The 16554-nt window shown below is 39.2% G+C and overlaps 3 protein-coding genes across 3 annotated transcripts; 2 read left to right on the top strand and 1 right to left on the bottom strand.

The window, feature by feature from the left end:
* The first annotated feature begins 243 nt into the window (after positions 1-243).
* Positions 244-2016, top strand: LOC135640138 (protein RGF1 INDUCIBLE TRANSCRIPTION FACTOR 1-like). Its single transcript, XM_065154295.1, has 4 exons — positions 244-776; positions 1250-1324; positions 1398-1538; positions 1604-2016. Exons 1-4 carry the CDS (start codon positions 579-581, stop codon positions 1850-1852), a joined length of 663 nt encoding a protein of 220 aa, XP_065010367.1. The 5' UTR covers positions 244-578; the 3' UTR covers positions 1853-2016.
* A 3458-nt stretch (positions 2017-5474) lies between these two features.
* LOC103988609 (uncharacterized) lies at positions 5475-6149 on the top strand. Its single transcript, XM_009407193.3, has one exon. The coding sequence runs from the start codon at positions 5475-5477 to the stop codon at positions 6147-6149; it is 675 nt and encodes a 224-aa protein (XP_009405468.1).
* A 4202-nt stretch (positions 6150-10351) lies between these two features.
* LOC103988610 (probable pectinesterase 8) lies at positions 10352-12149 on the bottom strand. The gene is made up of 6 exons (XM_009407194.3): positions 11994-12149; positions 11501-11901; positions 11238-11409; positions 10954-11160; positions 10619-10878; positions 10352-10520 (listed from the first exon to the last, which is right to left on the bottom strand). Exons 1-6 carry the CDS (start codon positions 12147-12149, stop codon positions 10352-10354), a joined length of 1365 nt encoding a protein of 454 aa, XP_009405469.2.
* Positions 12150-16554: the final 4405 nt, after the last annotated feature.

Here is a 16554-nt window from a genome sequence, read left to right on the forward strand (position 1 = left end):
GAGAGGAAAGATAACACGCAGCTGCAAACCATGTCAGATGAAATCAAAGAAGAGAGAGCAAATATAAAAAGGAAGCAACAGGAAACAAAGGTCTTTTTTCCTCCTTTTCCTTTTGGTTTCTACGACCCCATATTGATCTTTCTTTGAAGGGGAAAAGCCAGGCAGGACAGCACGGAAAACGGTACAAAGAAACAGTGGTGGACTTTCTGAATCCCCCACCAATTCCTGCAACTCTCCATTCCATACACAATAATAATAATAATAATAATAATAATGATAATAAACCCAACTTCCAATGTGTTTGCGCTTCTGGTTGATCCGCCCATCATTTTCTCTCATTGTCTTTCTTTATGCATGTCTCTGTTTCCCCTGTGTTCCTCATTTGATCTATTATCCTCCTCTATATATAGACTCTGCAACTACGTTAGCCTTCCTTCCTGCGTCACTTCTCTCCTCTGATCATCTGAGCTCAGATTAAACCAGCAGTAAAGAACTGTTCCTCTATAAACAAAGCTATATCTGGAGAGGGAGAGGGAGTTGGGTAAGGAGAGAAGAAGAGTGTGTGTGTGTGTGTGTGTATGGGAAGAAGAGAGTATGGAGGAGGAGGAGGAGGAATGCCGGGGTGGCTGGGCGGACTGGTGGAGGAGAGCTTCTTTGTGGGCTGTGGACTCCACGAGGGCCGGAGGAAGAACGAGAAGAACATCTTCTGCCTCGGCTGCTGCACCAGCATCTGCCCCCACTGCGCACCCGCCCACCCTTCCCACCCCCTCCTCCAGGTCATGCTTCCTCTCTCTCTCTCTCTCTCTCTCTCTCTCTCTCTCTCTCTCTCTCTGTGTGTGCCAACCAATACACTGCATGTTTGCCCAATTACTTGTTTGTTTGCTAGTGATCTGTTTCTGTGTTCGTACTGCAAGAATTCATCAAGACAAAGAAATTAATTCTCATATCCCGATTTGCTCCTAATTCTTTGTTAGTATATCTTATTTGGAAAAGAACCAAATCACTACCATCTTGGTCAGGTTTTGTTGGGCATCATTAACGACAGCGCTTGTCGCTGCTTGAATAGTGGGTGGTAATAAGTAAAGCAACACTTGGTGTTCGTCTCTGATACTTGCAGTACCAGTAATTTTCCTTTGCCTTTTGTGTTTCTGATGCCGTATGAAGTCACCATGCAAATTACTGCTTCAATGACTGCTTCTACATGATTAGCTCAGCTTTTTGTGGTTTGTATTCATGACGATTAATGCAGGTGCGGCGATACGTATACAACGATGTGATTCGACTGGATGATCTGGAGAAGCTCATAGACTGCTCTTTTGTTCAGGTGCGTGCAGCAGTAGCTGATGTTTGCCAACTGGTGTTTCTGAAGCTGATATGATGATGCTTTTTTGTGACAGCCTTACACCATCAACAGTGCCAAAGCGGTGTTCCTGAAGCCAAGACCTCAATCCAGGCCTCCCAAGGTCTCTGGCAACATCTGCTTGACCTGTGACAGAATCCTCCAAGACGGCTTCCACTTCTGCTCCCTCTCCTGCAAGGTTAAATCATGTCTCATCTACAGACTTGGCTTTGAGATGTAATGACATGACACGAAGTGCTGTAGGTGGATCACATTATGTTGCGAGGGGAGGATCTATCGAGCATACTGTTCCGGTTCGACGAGTCCGACTTCACCGTCTCCCACTTTGAGTGTCTTCGGGTGGACGGTACCGATCCACTCGATGAAGACAGAAACAGCCCAGGAGGAGGAGGAAGAACGAAGCACAAGAGTGTTGGTGGCTTCTTCCCACAGATGGTCTTGTCTTTGAGCAACAGGAGGAAGGGAGCTCCTCGTAGATCTCCTATGTCTTAGTGAGTCTCATGTCATGCCATAGCATTCATTGGGCAGTAGAGCAGTGTGTTTACTGGTTTGTGGAGGGGACTGAGGACTTCCATTGCTGACAAGGTGGGCACGTCGGCCACCGATTTTGTACTATGGTAATGGTTATCTATGTGATACCTATGGATCCAATTCTATGCTTGTTGTCACTGTCTTTGACCACATGAACAGAAGTAATGGAAGCCACAAACATCTCCCAAGAAACAAAGATATGAACAACTTCATACAAAGAGTCAAACTTTTGTTTGACCAATTCCTTTTTTTGAGCTTACTCTTCAAATCATCGAACCTTCATTATTGATCACGTGAAGGTCAAAAGTTTAGAGAGAGAGAGAAGTAGATGAATCGAGAAGAGAGTCTCTCCCTTGCATAGATTGGGCGAACTATGAAGTGGCTTTTGTTGGGGGGTTCCTAATGACCCACCCCCAACACAACAATTTCTCCTATTCCCAACGACAACTTTAATTGCAGTACAAACCACACAATCAATCACATTAACATCATCATTAATATTATCATTAAATCATAGAATAACAATGGATAGGATACATATATATAATTTGTCTCATTGGAACTTAAATATGATTAGCTATTCTAATACATACCAATTTGAACCACTCATAGCTCGGTTTTGTCAATCTACATAAGTTATTTACATTAATAAACGAATGTTTGTTTTTAAATTAATTATATAATTAGGTTATTAGGGGAGAGAAGACTTTGAAATAAAAAAATCTCATAAATTAATAAATCACAAATAAATCAGAAAATCAAAGCAAGATTAACATGGTTTGATTTTTTTTTTTTTTTGTTGCCAATATCAATCAATTAAAGTATTCTCGAGCTAACCCTAATTCAATTACAAGCACATTTATATATCATCTCAAAATATTTAGGGTATAATCAAATATTAATCTTTAGGATTTTTTTTCTTGAATAAATAAGTTATTTTTCATATTTAGAATATTTATCCTTCACGATATTGATTTCAGAAATTCTAATATATTTATGAACCCTAATTATCATAAAGGTTCAATCAAGGTTACTAGTTGATGAGAAGAAGTTCTCCTTTTGTATTCTTAGTTCATTCGATGCACAATCGCCAAGCATTCTTCAGCATGTTGGACTATCTCTTGCACAGTTTCACCTCCAAAGGTCACCTTTGGAATGTGCATTCCACGTGAAATAAGAATGATGAGACTATATGACATCGTTGCTACATTGCACTATTTAGATAGAAGAAGAATGGCGCCGATGCCTAACAATGCCAAGATCGAAATCTTACATAGGATCTAAAACAGCTTTCGTAGAATCAACACGTGGAAGTGTGTATGCATGCCTTTCTTTAGCTCTATAGCTCTTTAATTGATGTGACGCTCTTTGGCATCATCATTCTCTGTATAGCACCATCAAAATAGAAATAATAATATACATGTGATTTAGGTTCTTGTGCATGTAAGAAGCCCGGAAGCCTCACCTGGTCAAGATAGAAATCTTATCTAAGATCGAGAAGAGGGTTGACTTATTCGTCACACATGATAAATATGGATGTTTGATAAAGAAAGGTTAGGTATATGTATGCTGTGAACTTTAAATTGGGTTGGGTTTCCAAATATGAATTCTATTCTATGTGAGAGAAATTTTAAGCAAACTCCTTTATATAATGAATATCTAGATCACTTAATGTTGATCAATTAAGTCTGAGTCCAAGTTAACATATGCAAAATTTGAATACCAAATATAAGCTAGAATTTAAATTGTTATGTTGTAGTATAAACCTATCGTATGACATCTGTTTGTCTCGATTGTTAGCAATGTTCCACCTCATGCATACATATATATATATATATTTGTGATTGGGATCTATGTGCATGTATGAGATTGGTAAAATAAAATAACATGTGAAAGTGTTAATAACTTGTTCATGGCACATGATAAACATGTGTGCCTAAAATAGAAGGGTTAAGTATATATATTATATATATATATTAAAAAATATAGTACAGGTAATATGACACTTACATGATCTATCACTTATACAATATTACACTAATTAATTCAGATGTCTCAACATAAATAGGTATATCCATGTAGTTAATTAGCTTTGAATTGACTTGGGTTTCCAATTATGAGTTCTTTTGTACTTGAGATAAATCTTAAATCAGCTTCTTTATAGAAGAGATATGTGAAAGACTTAATAGTTTAAGATTAAAAAAAAATCAAAACAAAATAGTATTTTATGTGCTATATATATTTAATTCATATTGTCAATTCGGATTGGATCTTGATCGAATCAAGTTAAAATAAATTGATTATAACTATTATGTTGATCCTAATCCAATTCAATTTGTGTATAAGCCAATAAAAGTGACTTTTAGGATGCAAAAGGTCGAGGTTTTTTTTATTTTGGAAAATATAGATTTATTTTATGATGTTTTTTAATCATGAATATGATAATTTCTTCGGAGGAATGAATGTTGGGCCCACCAGTGGGCCCGGTAACTTCCAAGAACAACTTCAAGGCAGTTGGGTTCGCTCAATGGGCCGGAACGACTCGGACTCTATCGGCCCGTCCAACATAAAGAGCCTGTTTCGAACCCATGTTTCCTGTACCCATCTGTGGGCCCCTAAGTAGAGGGGTGGGCCAAATGGGCCCACTTCGAACCCCATTGGTTTTACGTGCCACATCACCATACACGTCCTCAGGTCAAAAGTCAACAAACGCGCGGGGAGCAAGACGACGAGACCGGCCCCCGCAATTCATGCGCACCAAACTTCACGAGGGTCGAAACAACTTCGTCTTCCTGGGTCCCACATTCCCCCAACCAATTTCCAGGCACGCCCGGTCCGTACCTATCTGTCGCATCGGTAAACCCCAACCACCAATCTCTTTGTCGGTCGTAGTTTGACTAAACCATAGTCGTCATCTCTAGCGTCAGCGCACCGTCGGCCTCGGGCACAGTCGGCCCCACCGTTCCCAGACCCGCTCTTTACCCTTTGGGAAAAAGTGGAGGATGTGATCTTGTGTGGGTTAGAAACCGGGAGATACGGTGCGGTTTAGTTTGGAGGTACATCAACGAGTCGTAATCGCAGGTGATTAGGATGCCTAATATTCTAAAGGCCTCTTGTGTTGCCACGGATCACGCAGTCGTCTCTCTCTCTCTCTCTCTCTCTCTCTAATTGTCTACTTGTGTACAAAATAAGCGTCAAATTCGCCATGTTTGATGGGCAATTTTTCCAGCAAATTTCAGTGAAAACAGAAACGATGGAGACGATTGAATATATTCTTAACAAAAACATTCCAAAAAATAGAATTTAAAGACTAAATTACGTATTAATTTCCTGCAGTAGCATGAACAGTTTGCGTCAAAAGATCACATCACAGCGGTAAATACGATGCTTCCTCGAACCCACGTTTTAATTGATAGATCGCCCAAAGCCGAACAACCCACGTGGCAAACTGTCGGCCACCTATGGTTGAGACATCGAAATCCGACGGACAGGAATTCACTTCGGTCGTCCGTTGACCGCAGTTTCTCCCCCCTTATAAATGTCCACCCCCAACCTTTGCTGCAATCCCTTCCCACACGTTACGATGAGCGACGCCACCACCTCAGGACCAGCACGGTGGGCTCAGCTCCGCGGCTGGCCGCACCTGCAGCCTCCGCCGGCGTCGCCCGCGCCCGCGACGTCGGCGTTCGGATGCGTGTCGGACTCCGTCGTGGTCTCGGCCACGTCGAGCCCGACGATCGACGGGTCGGCCAAGGGCGCGAGCCAGCAGCCCGGCATCGAGGGTCGGGTGGGCAAGCCGGTCCGGAGGCGGTCGAGGGCTTCCCGTAGGGCTCCGACGACGATGGTCAACACCGACGCCGCCAACTTCCGCATGATGGTCCAACAGTTCACCGGCAACCCGTCTGGGCCGTACACAGCCGGCTATCACCCTGGCGGCGGACCAGTCTCCAACGTCAGTAACGATTCCGTTGAGCGAGCTCATCAGACGACGGCCTTAATGTCCTTTGGAAACCCTCAGCAACACCCGTGCCAGCGGCAGAGCCATCAGCCTCAGCAGCAAAACTATCAGTCACCCGATCATTCTATATTTACTGCAACTGGTGCTAGTAATAACAGTAGTGGTGGTTTCCTTCAGGGGTTTAGCAGCTCTGGCACCAGCTTGGAGGTGGGCGATGACTATTTCTATGATGGCATGTACGACCAAATGATGCCAAGGCCAGCCTCCACTGGCAACAGGAGTGCTGGGCACTTCTCTTGACGAAAAGGCATGGCATCATGTTATCAGTCGTGCTTGTGTTACTTCTGAGAGAGATAAAGAAGAGGAGAAAGAGAGAGGGCGCTGTAAATAATGTTATCAGTCAAGTTATGGATACGTAATGGTCATATGGAATCTTTCTAGGATGTGTTAGTTTATCTGTCAGATTACGACCTCCGTGACATACAAATAATTGGTCTTCAAGTGAGAATACTTTTAATAAGATTAATCTAAAGTTAGAATTAGATGAAATAAAAAATAAAAATTTAGATTAAGATAAATAAATAAGGGTGAAATGATTTATTAGAATGTGATAGATTTTTTTTAAAAAAAATATATTTTATCTTTTATTTGATATAAATAGATGATTTTGGATGAATTCGAATCACTTCGTATTGGAATTATTTCTCATTTCTTTTATTATCTTCTTTCTCTTCTTTTTTAAGTTCTATATAAAGTCAACAAAGTATAGTATTAGAGTTTGGTTCCAAGAAGACCAATAAAATATATCGATTAAAAAAGAAAGAAAGGTAAGTAGATCTAGAAAAAAAAAAAAAGATGACAAACATTAGAATAAGTGTTTCTGATCAACTTCTTTCTACTTTTAAAAGTGAAAATGATCAGTTTTGGGCCATTAAAATGATAACTCTATTTATTTCATAAGGATTGTAAAATTTGATAAAAATATAATTTTGTTAAGTATGATCTATCGAATCCTAATATTATTGAAGATCGAAAGGATTAAATGAATGAGAATATACAAAAAGATGCAAGAGCTCTTTATATGCTACAACAAACAATTATGAATCCCTATTTCCTCGAGATGATATCAATATAAACAGAAGCCTAAAAAATATTAAAAGAGTGTTTGGAGACATAGATAAAGTAAAAATTTTAAAGCTTTATATTCTTCAACATATATTCAAAACTTTTATGATAAAAGATTTTGAATCTATCACTAGTTTTTTCTGAAGAGTCTATTCTATTGTAAACCAAATGAGATCTTATAATGAAGACTTCAAATATTAAATTGTAATAGAAAAAGTTTTACGAAGTTTATATTCAAATTTTGATATGATTTCTACTGCTATAGAAGACGATACAAATATAAGTATATTATCTGTTGATGAATTAATGGGTTCACTTTTAGTTTATGAACAAAAAGTGAATAAATCTTTAAATGAAGATAGATTAGGAAAAAGATCAAAAGAAAAATTTTAAAATTAGATCTCAAGAGAGAGATTAAAATGGTAGAAGTCATCGATGATCTAGCACTCCAAGAAGAGAATGAAGCCGATCAAATAAGGGTTAGAGAAACTCTAATGAAGGTAACAAAGAAACCCATCAATATTTTTATTAAAAAATAGACATATTAAAAAAGATTACTAGTACAAAAATAAAAATTTAAAATTTTCTCTTTGCTCTCACTTAAAAAATATGACTATCTTGAAAGAGATTATTGGAATAACAATTAAGCAAATTATAATGAGAAAAATAATAGTAAAAAAAGGATGAAGAAAATATATTTTTATGATATCTGATGAAGAATATTCTAGATTTATTTTATTTTTGGATAGTGAACGTAGCAATCATATGACATGGGATAAAAAATTATTTTAAAGACTTAGATGATTCAATTAGATCTATAGTGCTGATAGGAAATGAAAGTAAGGTTTAAGTGACATAAAAAAAAAAAAACAACCTTAGCATTGGCAACCTAGAAAAAATGATAAGTTTATCAATTTGATATTAAAGCAACCTTCTAGAAAGTTGTAAGAGAAGGTTTATATAAAGTAGTATGAAGGATTTGGAATTAAAGGGCTAGAATATAAAGTGTACAAATTGGATAAAGCATTATATGACTTCAAATAAGCACCAAGAGCATGGTATAACACAATTGATAAGTACTTTTTAACATAATTTTTAAAAAAGTTTATGAAAATTCTTATTGTCTATTTGTTATTGGATGATATATGATTTATTCTAAAAAATTATTAGAAATGTTTGCTAAATTTAAGAAAAATATGATGTTAGAATTTGGAATGGTTCATCTAGGAATTTTACATTATTTTTTTAGAATAAAAATTATTTAAGATGCAAATGAAATTTTTTATGCTGAGAAAAATATGCTAAAGATTTGATAAAAAAAATTATATGATAACTTGTAAGCTAGTAAATACTCCAATGAATACAATAAACTTACGTTAGATGATGGAATTGAAAAAAAAAAAAGAGCAACAATATAGAAGTTTAATTAGAGGGTTAATTTATCCCATATATTTAAGACTTGATATTATGTTTGTAGTTAGTTTGTTATTCAACCACAGCCCTAACAAGCATCACTATAGAGTAGCTAAAAGAGTTCTCATATATACTAAGGGAATCGTAAATTATGACATCCGTTATTAGGAGGTTAAAGATTTTAAGTTATATTCGCATGTTAATAGTGATTGGGCTAGTTGTGTAGATGATAAAAAAAAAGTATTTTAGAATTTGTGCTAAGTCATAGCTTAGGAGTGATTTCAAAGACAATAAAAAAATGAGAATGTACTCTCGGTAAAAATAGGAGCAATTTATTCTATTTCATTTATCAAGAAAATCGAAAAAGAAAGTGAGTATCTCTTAAAATACTAACATATTTTCTTAAACCATCCATAAGAGTTATATTATGACTTTTTTCTAGCGAATATCCAACAATAGATTCTATTGAATGAATAATAGATTCGGATGCGTTGCTCTCTCAAGCTTTGAGGCAGATTATGTTATGGTTATAAATATAACATGTCAAATAATTTGGCTCCGAAGAATTTTAGCAGATCTCCAAGAAAAACAAGATGGATCAAATAAAATCTACTACAACAACATATCTACTATTGCAATGATGAATAATCGTCTTTCATGGGTGTACTAAACACATCGAAGTTCGACATCATTTTATTCATGAACTGATTGATAAAAGAGAAATTTAAATGGACTACCGTAGCACCGAAGATCAGCTTATCAACATCTTTACAAAAGCTTTGATGAAAGAAAAAAATTATTTTTTCGAAGATAACTCCAAGTTATAATTATTTTGAATTAATGGAGTATGATAAGATTAATTCAAATAGTTAGGATTAGATAAAATAAAAGATAAGAATTTAGATTAGATAAATAGTTAGGATTTCTTCATATATTAGGATATTATTTAAAACACTTATATTTTATCTTTTAACTAACATAAATAAATACTCTTAGCTGAATCCAAGGCACAGACTAAAAGTAATTCTTATTTGTTCTACGATCTTTCTTCTCTTTCTTTCAAAAGTTCTGCATAAACCTAACAACTTGTTTGAGTTCTAAACATGTGCTTGAATGGATGGAGTGTAGAAGGGGCACGGTTGACGTTGCTGGGATTCAACCACATGAACGGCACTACGGTGTAAAGTCAAACCCACAAGTCATTGATCGATGTAGATATTTTTGTTGTTTCTGTGTTGCGTGTTTGTGAAGTTTAAACTATTAGTCAATCCATGTTTAGACCTCTCTCTCGTTCTCTCTCTCTTGCCTGCACTAGTTGAGGTGAGTTATAGTTCTGTTTGGTGGAAAGAGATCAACTCCAGCTTCGAATTTCAAAGTGAGATTCCTCCCTTTTATTTTCATAAACTACACTTCTTAATGTTCATGGAAAATGCTGTAAATACAAAGTATGACTCATATGAGTTTGAAAAATCCATCATGCTGTTTCTTTTCTACCTAAGATTTGTACATGAATCAGTTTGATCTTTGGAGCTCTTTGACTCCAATTCATTTAGTAGCTTCAAATGGAATGTTGCTAGTCATCTCAACAATGTCATTGTTGCCAGAAATGCATATGAGGAATTTATTTTTTGAGAGAAGATGTGACCTCATTCTTTAGTTTCTTACACTGCAAGGCTTAAAGGTCCTAAATTGCTCTGTCAAGGAACAGTCAACCCGAATAGCAAATGCATCTTGTTCAAACAGTACAATAGCTTTTTAACTGGTCACGATTGAATGCAGTCAGCATGCCTCTTATGCAAGGAATACATGTAATCAACATTGTCATGCAATTAGATAGCTGAAGAACCTTCAACCTGCTACTACTGACACACACGCACTCTCTCTCTCACCGCCCCAAAACCCATGAAAGAACCTGAATCTGAAAGATGGTCACATCAACACAAATCTGTTGATTTGTTTAGTCATTAGAACAGAAGGTTTGAGTCGAGGGGTTGCAGCCACTGGTCTCCGTCAATGAATGAAGTATTCAGGAATGGAGCAGCTTGAGTGTCGTTTAGCTTTTGTGCATAAGGAACCCTCGTCGTCAGGCTGGCACCAGCACCACTGCAGTTGTATTCACCATAGAATACAGTCCTGTGAGAATGAAGGAAGAAACAGAAAGGTCACTGGCTCAGTACTCGACAGTCTTGCTTAACGTAGCAGTAGATGAATCAGGAGGAATTGGTCCTTACTGATCTCTACCGGGGTCGCCGAAGTCATTCCATCCTTCCGGAGCGATAATATCGGACATGAAGGTGTTGGCGAAGACGACGCGAGAGAACGGCCTCCATGCTCTGCCCAGCCAGATCCGCCCCGTGCCGCCGATGCTGCAGTTGACGAAGGAGAAGCCGGTGTTATCGTCGCCGGATGCTCGCCCATGCGCCGTCACCGTTCCATCTATCGTCTTCAGTCCCGCCGCCACCGGGCTCGCTATCGATATCATTTGGCAGCTCTGAGAACCAAACACATGGCCTTAAGATAATCTCATGCCACATCCCTTGATGCATAGCTGCCAAGTCGTGATTACCTCGTACAGCGATCGACCATCTCCGAAGATGAAGTCGATGGAGCCCTGAATGTGGCACTCCTTGAAGTAATGCCGACCTCTGTCGTCGTGAAGCGTGTCCTGCGCTCCGAAGAAGCCGCAGCCCCAGAAAGCGGCCTGATCGGCGCCGACCCTTATCGCCACCGCTTGCGCCCCGACGTCGCCGGGGTTTGGTATGGGCGCCACGTTCTTGCACCAGAAACGCACCGAGGAATGAGTTCTACATCTGCTATATATACACATATGTCTCAGTACGAAAAGCGTACGATGAAGCTTATGTTCTTTGCTATGAAGTTGGCCCCGAAGACGGCCACAGACGCGCTATAGAATGTGCCGTGGGAGGAGTTGGCCGTGTCGTTCCATGCGATGCCCGTTGTGTACAGCCCTTGCCCTTGGAACGTGATATTTGGCTTCGTCTTCGGTATCGTCACCTTCTCGCTGACATGATCGAAACAACGTAGTGATAGCGTTCGTTACGTGAGGGTGGAAAACACGTAGCATGCGAAACCTTTAGCTTTGCTTTGCTTACTAGTATATGCCCTTGTTGATCCATACGATGCTCCTCTTCTGGCTGAGAACAGCGACTGCGTCGACCGCGGACTGCACCGTGGTGAAGCTGCAGCAGCCGTTACGGTCGACGCAGAAGATGGACGTCGTGTCTGTGTCCGCCGGGGGGAAGCCCGGTGGGAGGTCGTCGCAGATATCGGTGTCGTTGGTCTTGGGTGCCCTGTGGCGGCGGTGGTGTCCTGAGCCGTAGCTGTTGGGGGAGATGGATGATGTGAAGGAGAGGAAGTCCAGGTTGAGCAACCACTCGAGGCATGGTGGGTGTTGGAACACGAGCTGTGAGGAGAGCAGAGCTGCGACAATGGCGGACAGAAGGACGAGAAGGGAAGTGCCTCGGTTGGTGATGGCCATGGTGGATGCCCTGCACTGCATCGCACAAGGATAAATAGGATGATGCCTGGCAGACCTCCTTTTCCTTCAAGGTAGGGATATCAGTCAACCTAACCATGCTTACCAACGATGGCGTCGAGCAGAGACACGAATCCCCAGTCACATTGTTGACATGAGCGTTGCTTGGAAGAGAGACTCTCTGAAGGATCGAGCTGGAGCAGAGAAGGGTGGGATTGTGACACCCCATGAATTGTAATGAGCGGATTCAAGTCATTCCACGACATCAGTCTCCTCTAACGTCATCCATAGAGTTAAATCATCTCTCACTTCCTTCCTTGATCCAACCAAAGCATATGCACGACACAAACATCACTTTGTAGGCTCAACACCAACATCGTGCAGTTCACGATGCCATCAAACCCAACCAAATTTCTCATGCTGAGTCCTGGTGTGGATCTTTTTTGACACATCGAACATAGAAGAACAGTTTCCCTTCTGCTAGCACAGAAAAATGGTTGCACAGCATGTTGCAGAAAGAAACAGAGTCATAGTACAGCTTGCTCAACCAGAATAAAACAGACCCTCATCTGTATTGACAGCCAAGGAGTCCAAAACAAAACATGCAAAAGTAATTTGATTATCCCAATAGCTCTCGCAACTGAAGAAGAAATAGAAACTTCAGACTGCAGCAAATGCTTTCTTTCCACCACCGCTGGAATGTCTTTTAAAACAATGAATCTTGCAGTCTTCAACAATGGCCTGTGTAAAAATCTAAATTTGCAATAAAACTTTAGGAACTCAAAGAGAAACAAGCACGACATATGTTGGAAGACATTGGCATTTCAAGCATGTAAAGGAAATATTAAGTAACTTACCTGCACTGGCCAATGCCCACATGGTCCCCTTCCTTAACACTGAAGCTTGGGGATATGTGAGCTGCAATATTTCAATTTCTTATACTTGTTCTAAGGGACACAGGCAGAAAACACAAAAGAGTTGCTCAAGTTTGCTTGCCTTTGGTACTTGTTTACATAGTGGAGGTAGTTTCTGCAGACAATGACAGTTCTGTTCATCTTGGCACCATGGCATGTGCTGCCAAAATGCGACACCTAATGGAAACATCACCAATAAATGGGCATTTTTAATCTAAGTAGCTCCCTGCAAGCAAAGCCTAAAAGATCAAGCAGTGATTTTATCCTATATATACCATTCATCAGCAACTATGAGAATTAGTCATCACATTATTCATCAAAGCTGATAAAACATGCCATGAAATTTCCAGTATCTCAGTGGATGATTTTGGTCTACATGTGTTTGAAAAATCCAGCAAACCAAAAAGAGGTTCACTAAATAACCAATGTTTGAATTACTACCAGTATTATAATTGATATGATTTCTTCAATTTCTGAAAAGACCTAATAGCCTAGAGATAAAGTCAGAATTCCAACTATTTCAGTTTCTATCAGACCAGAAGGAAAGAAATAAAGCCAAAAGCACAGAGCTTATCATCACTTAATCCAATTTATTGAGGGACCCTAAAAAATGGCAAAATAAACATGTACTGCTTCACAATGATATTGCATTATGTCAAGTTTCTTGGTCACAAGTTAGATGTTGTAGCGATAACAGCATCAATTCTGAAGCAAAAGCTGCCACTCATTCAGGGTCACAAAGTGGACAGCTACATGCGCGTGCACGTAAATTAACAAAATAGTAATTCTGAACAATAAACTTGGGGCAATTCCATCTCCGTGTGGATCAGATGGTCATAACTAATACACTCTGGTTCCTCTAGTTAAACAGGAATGATGCCAAGTTTTGCAACCATCGTGATCTTTCTCCTGATAGCAGATAAGATTTTCCTAACTGAATAAGGAAATCTCCCTATTCTGGTGAGGGAAATCCTCCCTCTCAACCTGTATAAATAGGGAGAGAATATGTCAATGCAAAATAGCTTCTTCACTAGCAAGGCCATTGCTTCCACCTCTGAGTTCTGCACTGTTGGACAGTAGCCTGAGGAGTTTCAGGCTTGTCGAAGCCCTCTTCCTTCTCCCCTTCAGCCTCCAACAGTCCCCTCTTCCGGTTCTTATGACCCTTCTTTGGGTAATGCAGGTCTGGGCTTCATTTTGTGCGAATCACAGGATTGTTCATTTTGTGCAAAGCATTTCTCCGATTTTGCCGTTACTCTTAATGCTGCTAATATCATCAATTTTGTACTGGGTTCTGATATGTTCCCCTGGTCCATCAGGCATGTCATTGCTGATATACATGTTGTTCTTTCTATGCTTTTTGTTTCTTCCAATTCCCACATCCCTGGTAGCCTTAACTCTGTGGCTCACTCCCTAGCTAATATTGGATGAACCCTCTCTCTCTCTCTCTCTATATCGTTTTGGAGAATTAAGTGTCCTTCTCTCTTGGCTTTTGATGTACTTGCCTTTTTTCATCAATGAATGAATAGTTATTTTTTTGCTTAAAAATAATCATGAACAATAAAAGCTTAAAGAAAACAAGTTTCTGTAACAAAAAAAGGGAAACAGTTAAACTAATCCAGTACATACAGAATGTAAAATATGAATTCAACAAAATAGGACAATAAACAATAGGATTCCATACCTTCAATAGCTTCCCTAGGAGTTTTGAATCCAAGACCAATGCTCTTCCAGAATCGATTCCCACCCTTACCAGGTCTCTTCCCTTCACCAGATTTGTTGGAGCTACATGAAATTCGTAATTGTTAAAGAACATGTTCAGACAAGAACTGTGCATCGATAACAAGAATAGAACATTTGGTAGTTTAAGAAATGCCTTCTCTGTCTGTGCACGCTAAAACCATTCATGCGAACCAATAAACAGTAAAAAAGATAACTCGAACTACTTATTAGTCTACATTAACAAGCAAGAGCAAGAACGAGCAGGCCACAATACCATTTTGGAAGCTGTGAATAGAAAAGACCAAAGGAGAATATTAATAGATTGTACTGTCAAATTCTACAGGAAAAGAACAGAGGTGACAGAGTAACAACTTAAAGCCCCAAAATGTAAACCTTCTGTGATACAACCAATCTAAACCAAGGCTAAACCTTGGAAAATTTCCTAAAATTATCACAAAAGATATGTATTTTAATACATGAATTTAACAAAGAATCACGTTAAAGTTTACAACATTATTCAAAACTTTTCTCAAAGTAAATATAATGTATCTTGGTTGTCAATAGATCGTTTAGTCGAATTCTACAGTTTTGGAGAGATTCATCTAACTAAAACATGCAATATCTGATTCTTCCTCAATAATAAAAATCGATTCGTCGTCAGTAAACAAACAAAACAACGTTCAATTCATAGCCGCAGAAGCGCGCAGACTGAGGTCAGAAATCTCCAAAGTGCGAACTTTCTTCTCAATTCATCAATTCCAAACATACCCGGTGCGGATTTCGACATGCTAACGCTCAACTAGCCGACTCTTGATGAACCAGCAATAGTGTGAGTATCAACAACTAAACTATTTGTTAGGCACTCTTCTCAAAATCTGAATAAGAAAGGCAGCTACTTGCTCAAATTTGCATTCTTCGATGCCATATTTGCTCGGGTCGCAAAGGATCGTTACGTGAATGGAGGTGTAAGTTAATGAGATCTCAAGGAAAGGCACCACGCGTTACCTGCTCCGCCATGGTCGATCCATTGGGAAGGACGGAGAGAAAGCGAAGCTGAGGGAGGGAGTCTGAGTGTGGAGAGAGAGAGGGAGAGAAAGGTGGATGAAATGGGCAAAAGAAGAACCCTGGTAGGCTTTTATGTGTGTCGAACCGGACATCATAAGCGACTTTTTTAGCTTCATAAGGGCATATTAGTAAAAGATTACGACATAAGCACTCGATCTTGCTTTAGTCGGATCCAAACTAAAAAGTATGAATCCGTTAAGTATATATATTTTTATCCCTTATAGTTAATTATAATTAGCATCCCGGACCCTATACTTTTAAGATATAGTATTGAGATCCATATACTTACAAAAATGAAATATTATAATTCTTCTCAAATCGTTAACTTCATCAACAAAAAAAATTGCGTGTTATCACATGTAAAAAGGACACGGATGAAAAGGATAAAAAAAATAATTTATTATATTTTAAATTATTAATTTTTCTCTCGTAGAAATTACTTTCCTCTCCTTCAGTTCCCTCACCTTCGGCTGTGTTGCGGACAACATACTAGTGACGATGTCAATGGTGCGCGAGGCTAGTTCTCTAGTAGAAAGTGATGTATTTATGACCTGATCTACTTTTTGAGTGACGCAGGAAGCTTCGATCAGCGAGAGACAATTAAAGCAGAAAGAATCATGTTAGGTTGGAGTGGAACATGTTAGAAGATTGAACGTCGAGCCGGAGGATCGGTCGACATATCGGCAAAAGGCTTCTGATCATGGGTTCAGGCATCGGGCCAAGAAGAGCGAAAATTGTGCTAAGGAAATTAGAGTTACAGAGATCAACTGGCCAATTGGGAAATAGGCCACAAGAGAGGACGATGCGTTGAAGAATCGGATGAAGCGTCGATAAATCAATAACATGTCGATAAATCCAATATTTGATTCAAGCTTTGTAATAATTGTCTAGATCGAAGTAGGTTTTAGGCGTAATTGAGTTAGAATTGGGCCAAATCAATTAGGGGTCAATTGGGCCCAAGTTTGGGCTATGT

The sequence above is a fragment of the Musa acuminata genome, chromosome BXJ3-6 (assembly GCF_036884655.1).
Source record: "Musa acuminata AAA Group cultivar baxijiao chromosome BXJ3-6, Cavendish_Baxijiao_AAA, whole genome shotgun sequence".
In the NCBI taxonomy this organism is placed as follows: domain Eukaryota; kingdom Viridiplantae; phylum Streptophyta; class Magnoliopsida; order Zingiberales; family Musaceae; genus Musa; species Musa acuminata.

Bases quoted from the DNA above. Each gene is read 5' to 3' on its own strand.
- LOC103988610 (XM_009407194.3), bottom strand. From the start codon at position 12,149: ATGTCGTGGAATGACTTGAATCCGCTCATTACAATTCATGGGGTGTCA. The intron at 11,161-11,237 runs GTACGCTTTTCG...TTCTGGTGCAAG, and splicing joins CAAAGAACATAAGCTTCATC to AACGTGGCGCCCATACCAAA. The intron at 10,879-10,953 runs GTAATCACGACT...TTTGGTTCTCAG, and splicing joins ATGGTCGATCGCTGTACGAG to AGCTGCCAAATGATATCGAT.
- LOC103988609 (XM_009407193.3), top strand. From the start codon at position 5,475: ATGAGCGACGCCACCACCTCAGGACCAGCACGGTGGGCTCAGCTCCGC.
- LOC135640138 (XM_065154295.1), top strand. From the start codon at position 579: ATGGGAAGAAGAGAGTATGGAGGAGGAGGAGGAGGAATGCCGGGGTGG. The intron at 1,325-1,397 runs GTGCGTGCAGCA...TTTTTGTGACAG, and splicing joins TAGACTGCTCTTTTGTTCAG to CCTTACACCATCAACAGTGC. The intron at 1,539-1,603 runs GTTAAATCATGT...GAAGTGCTGTAG, and splicing joins TCTGCTCCCTCTCCTGCAAG to GTGGATCACATTATGTTGCG.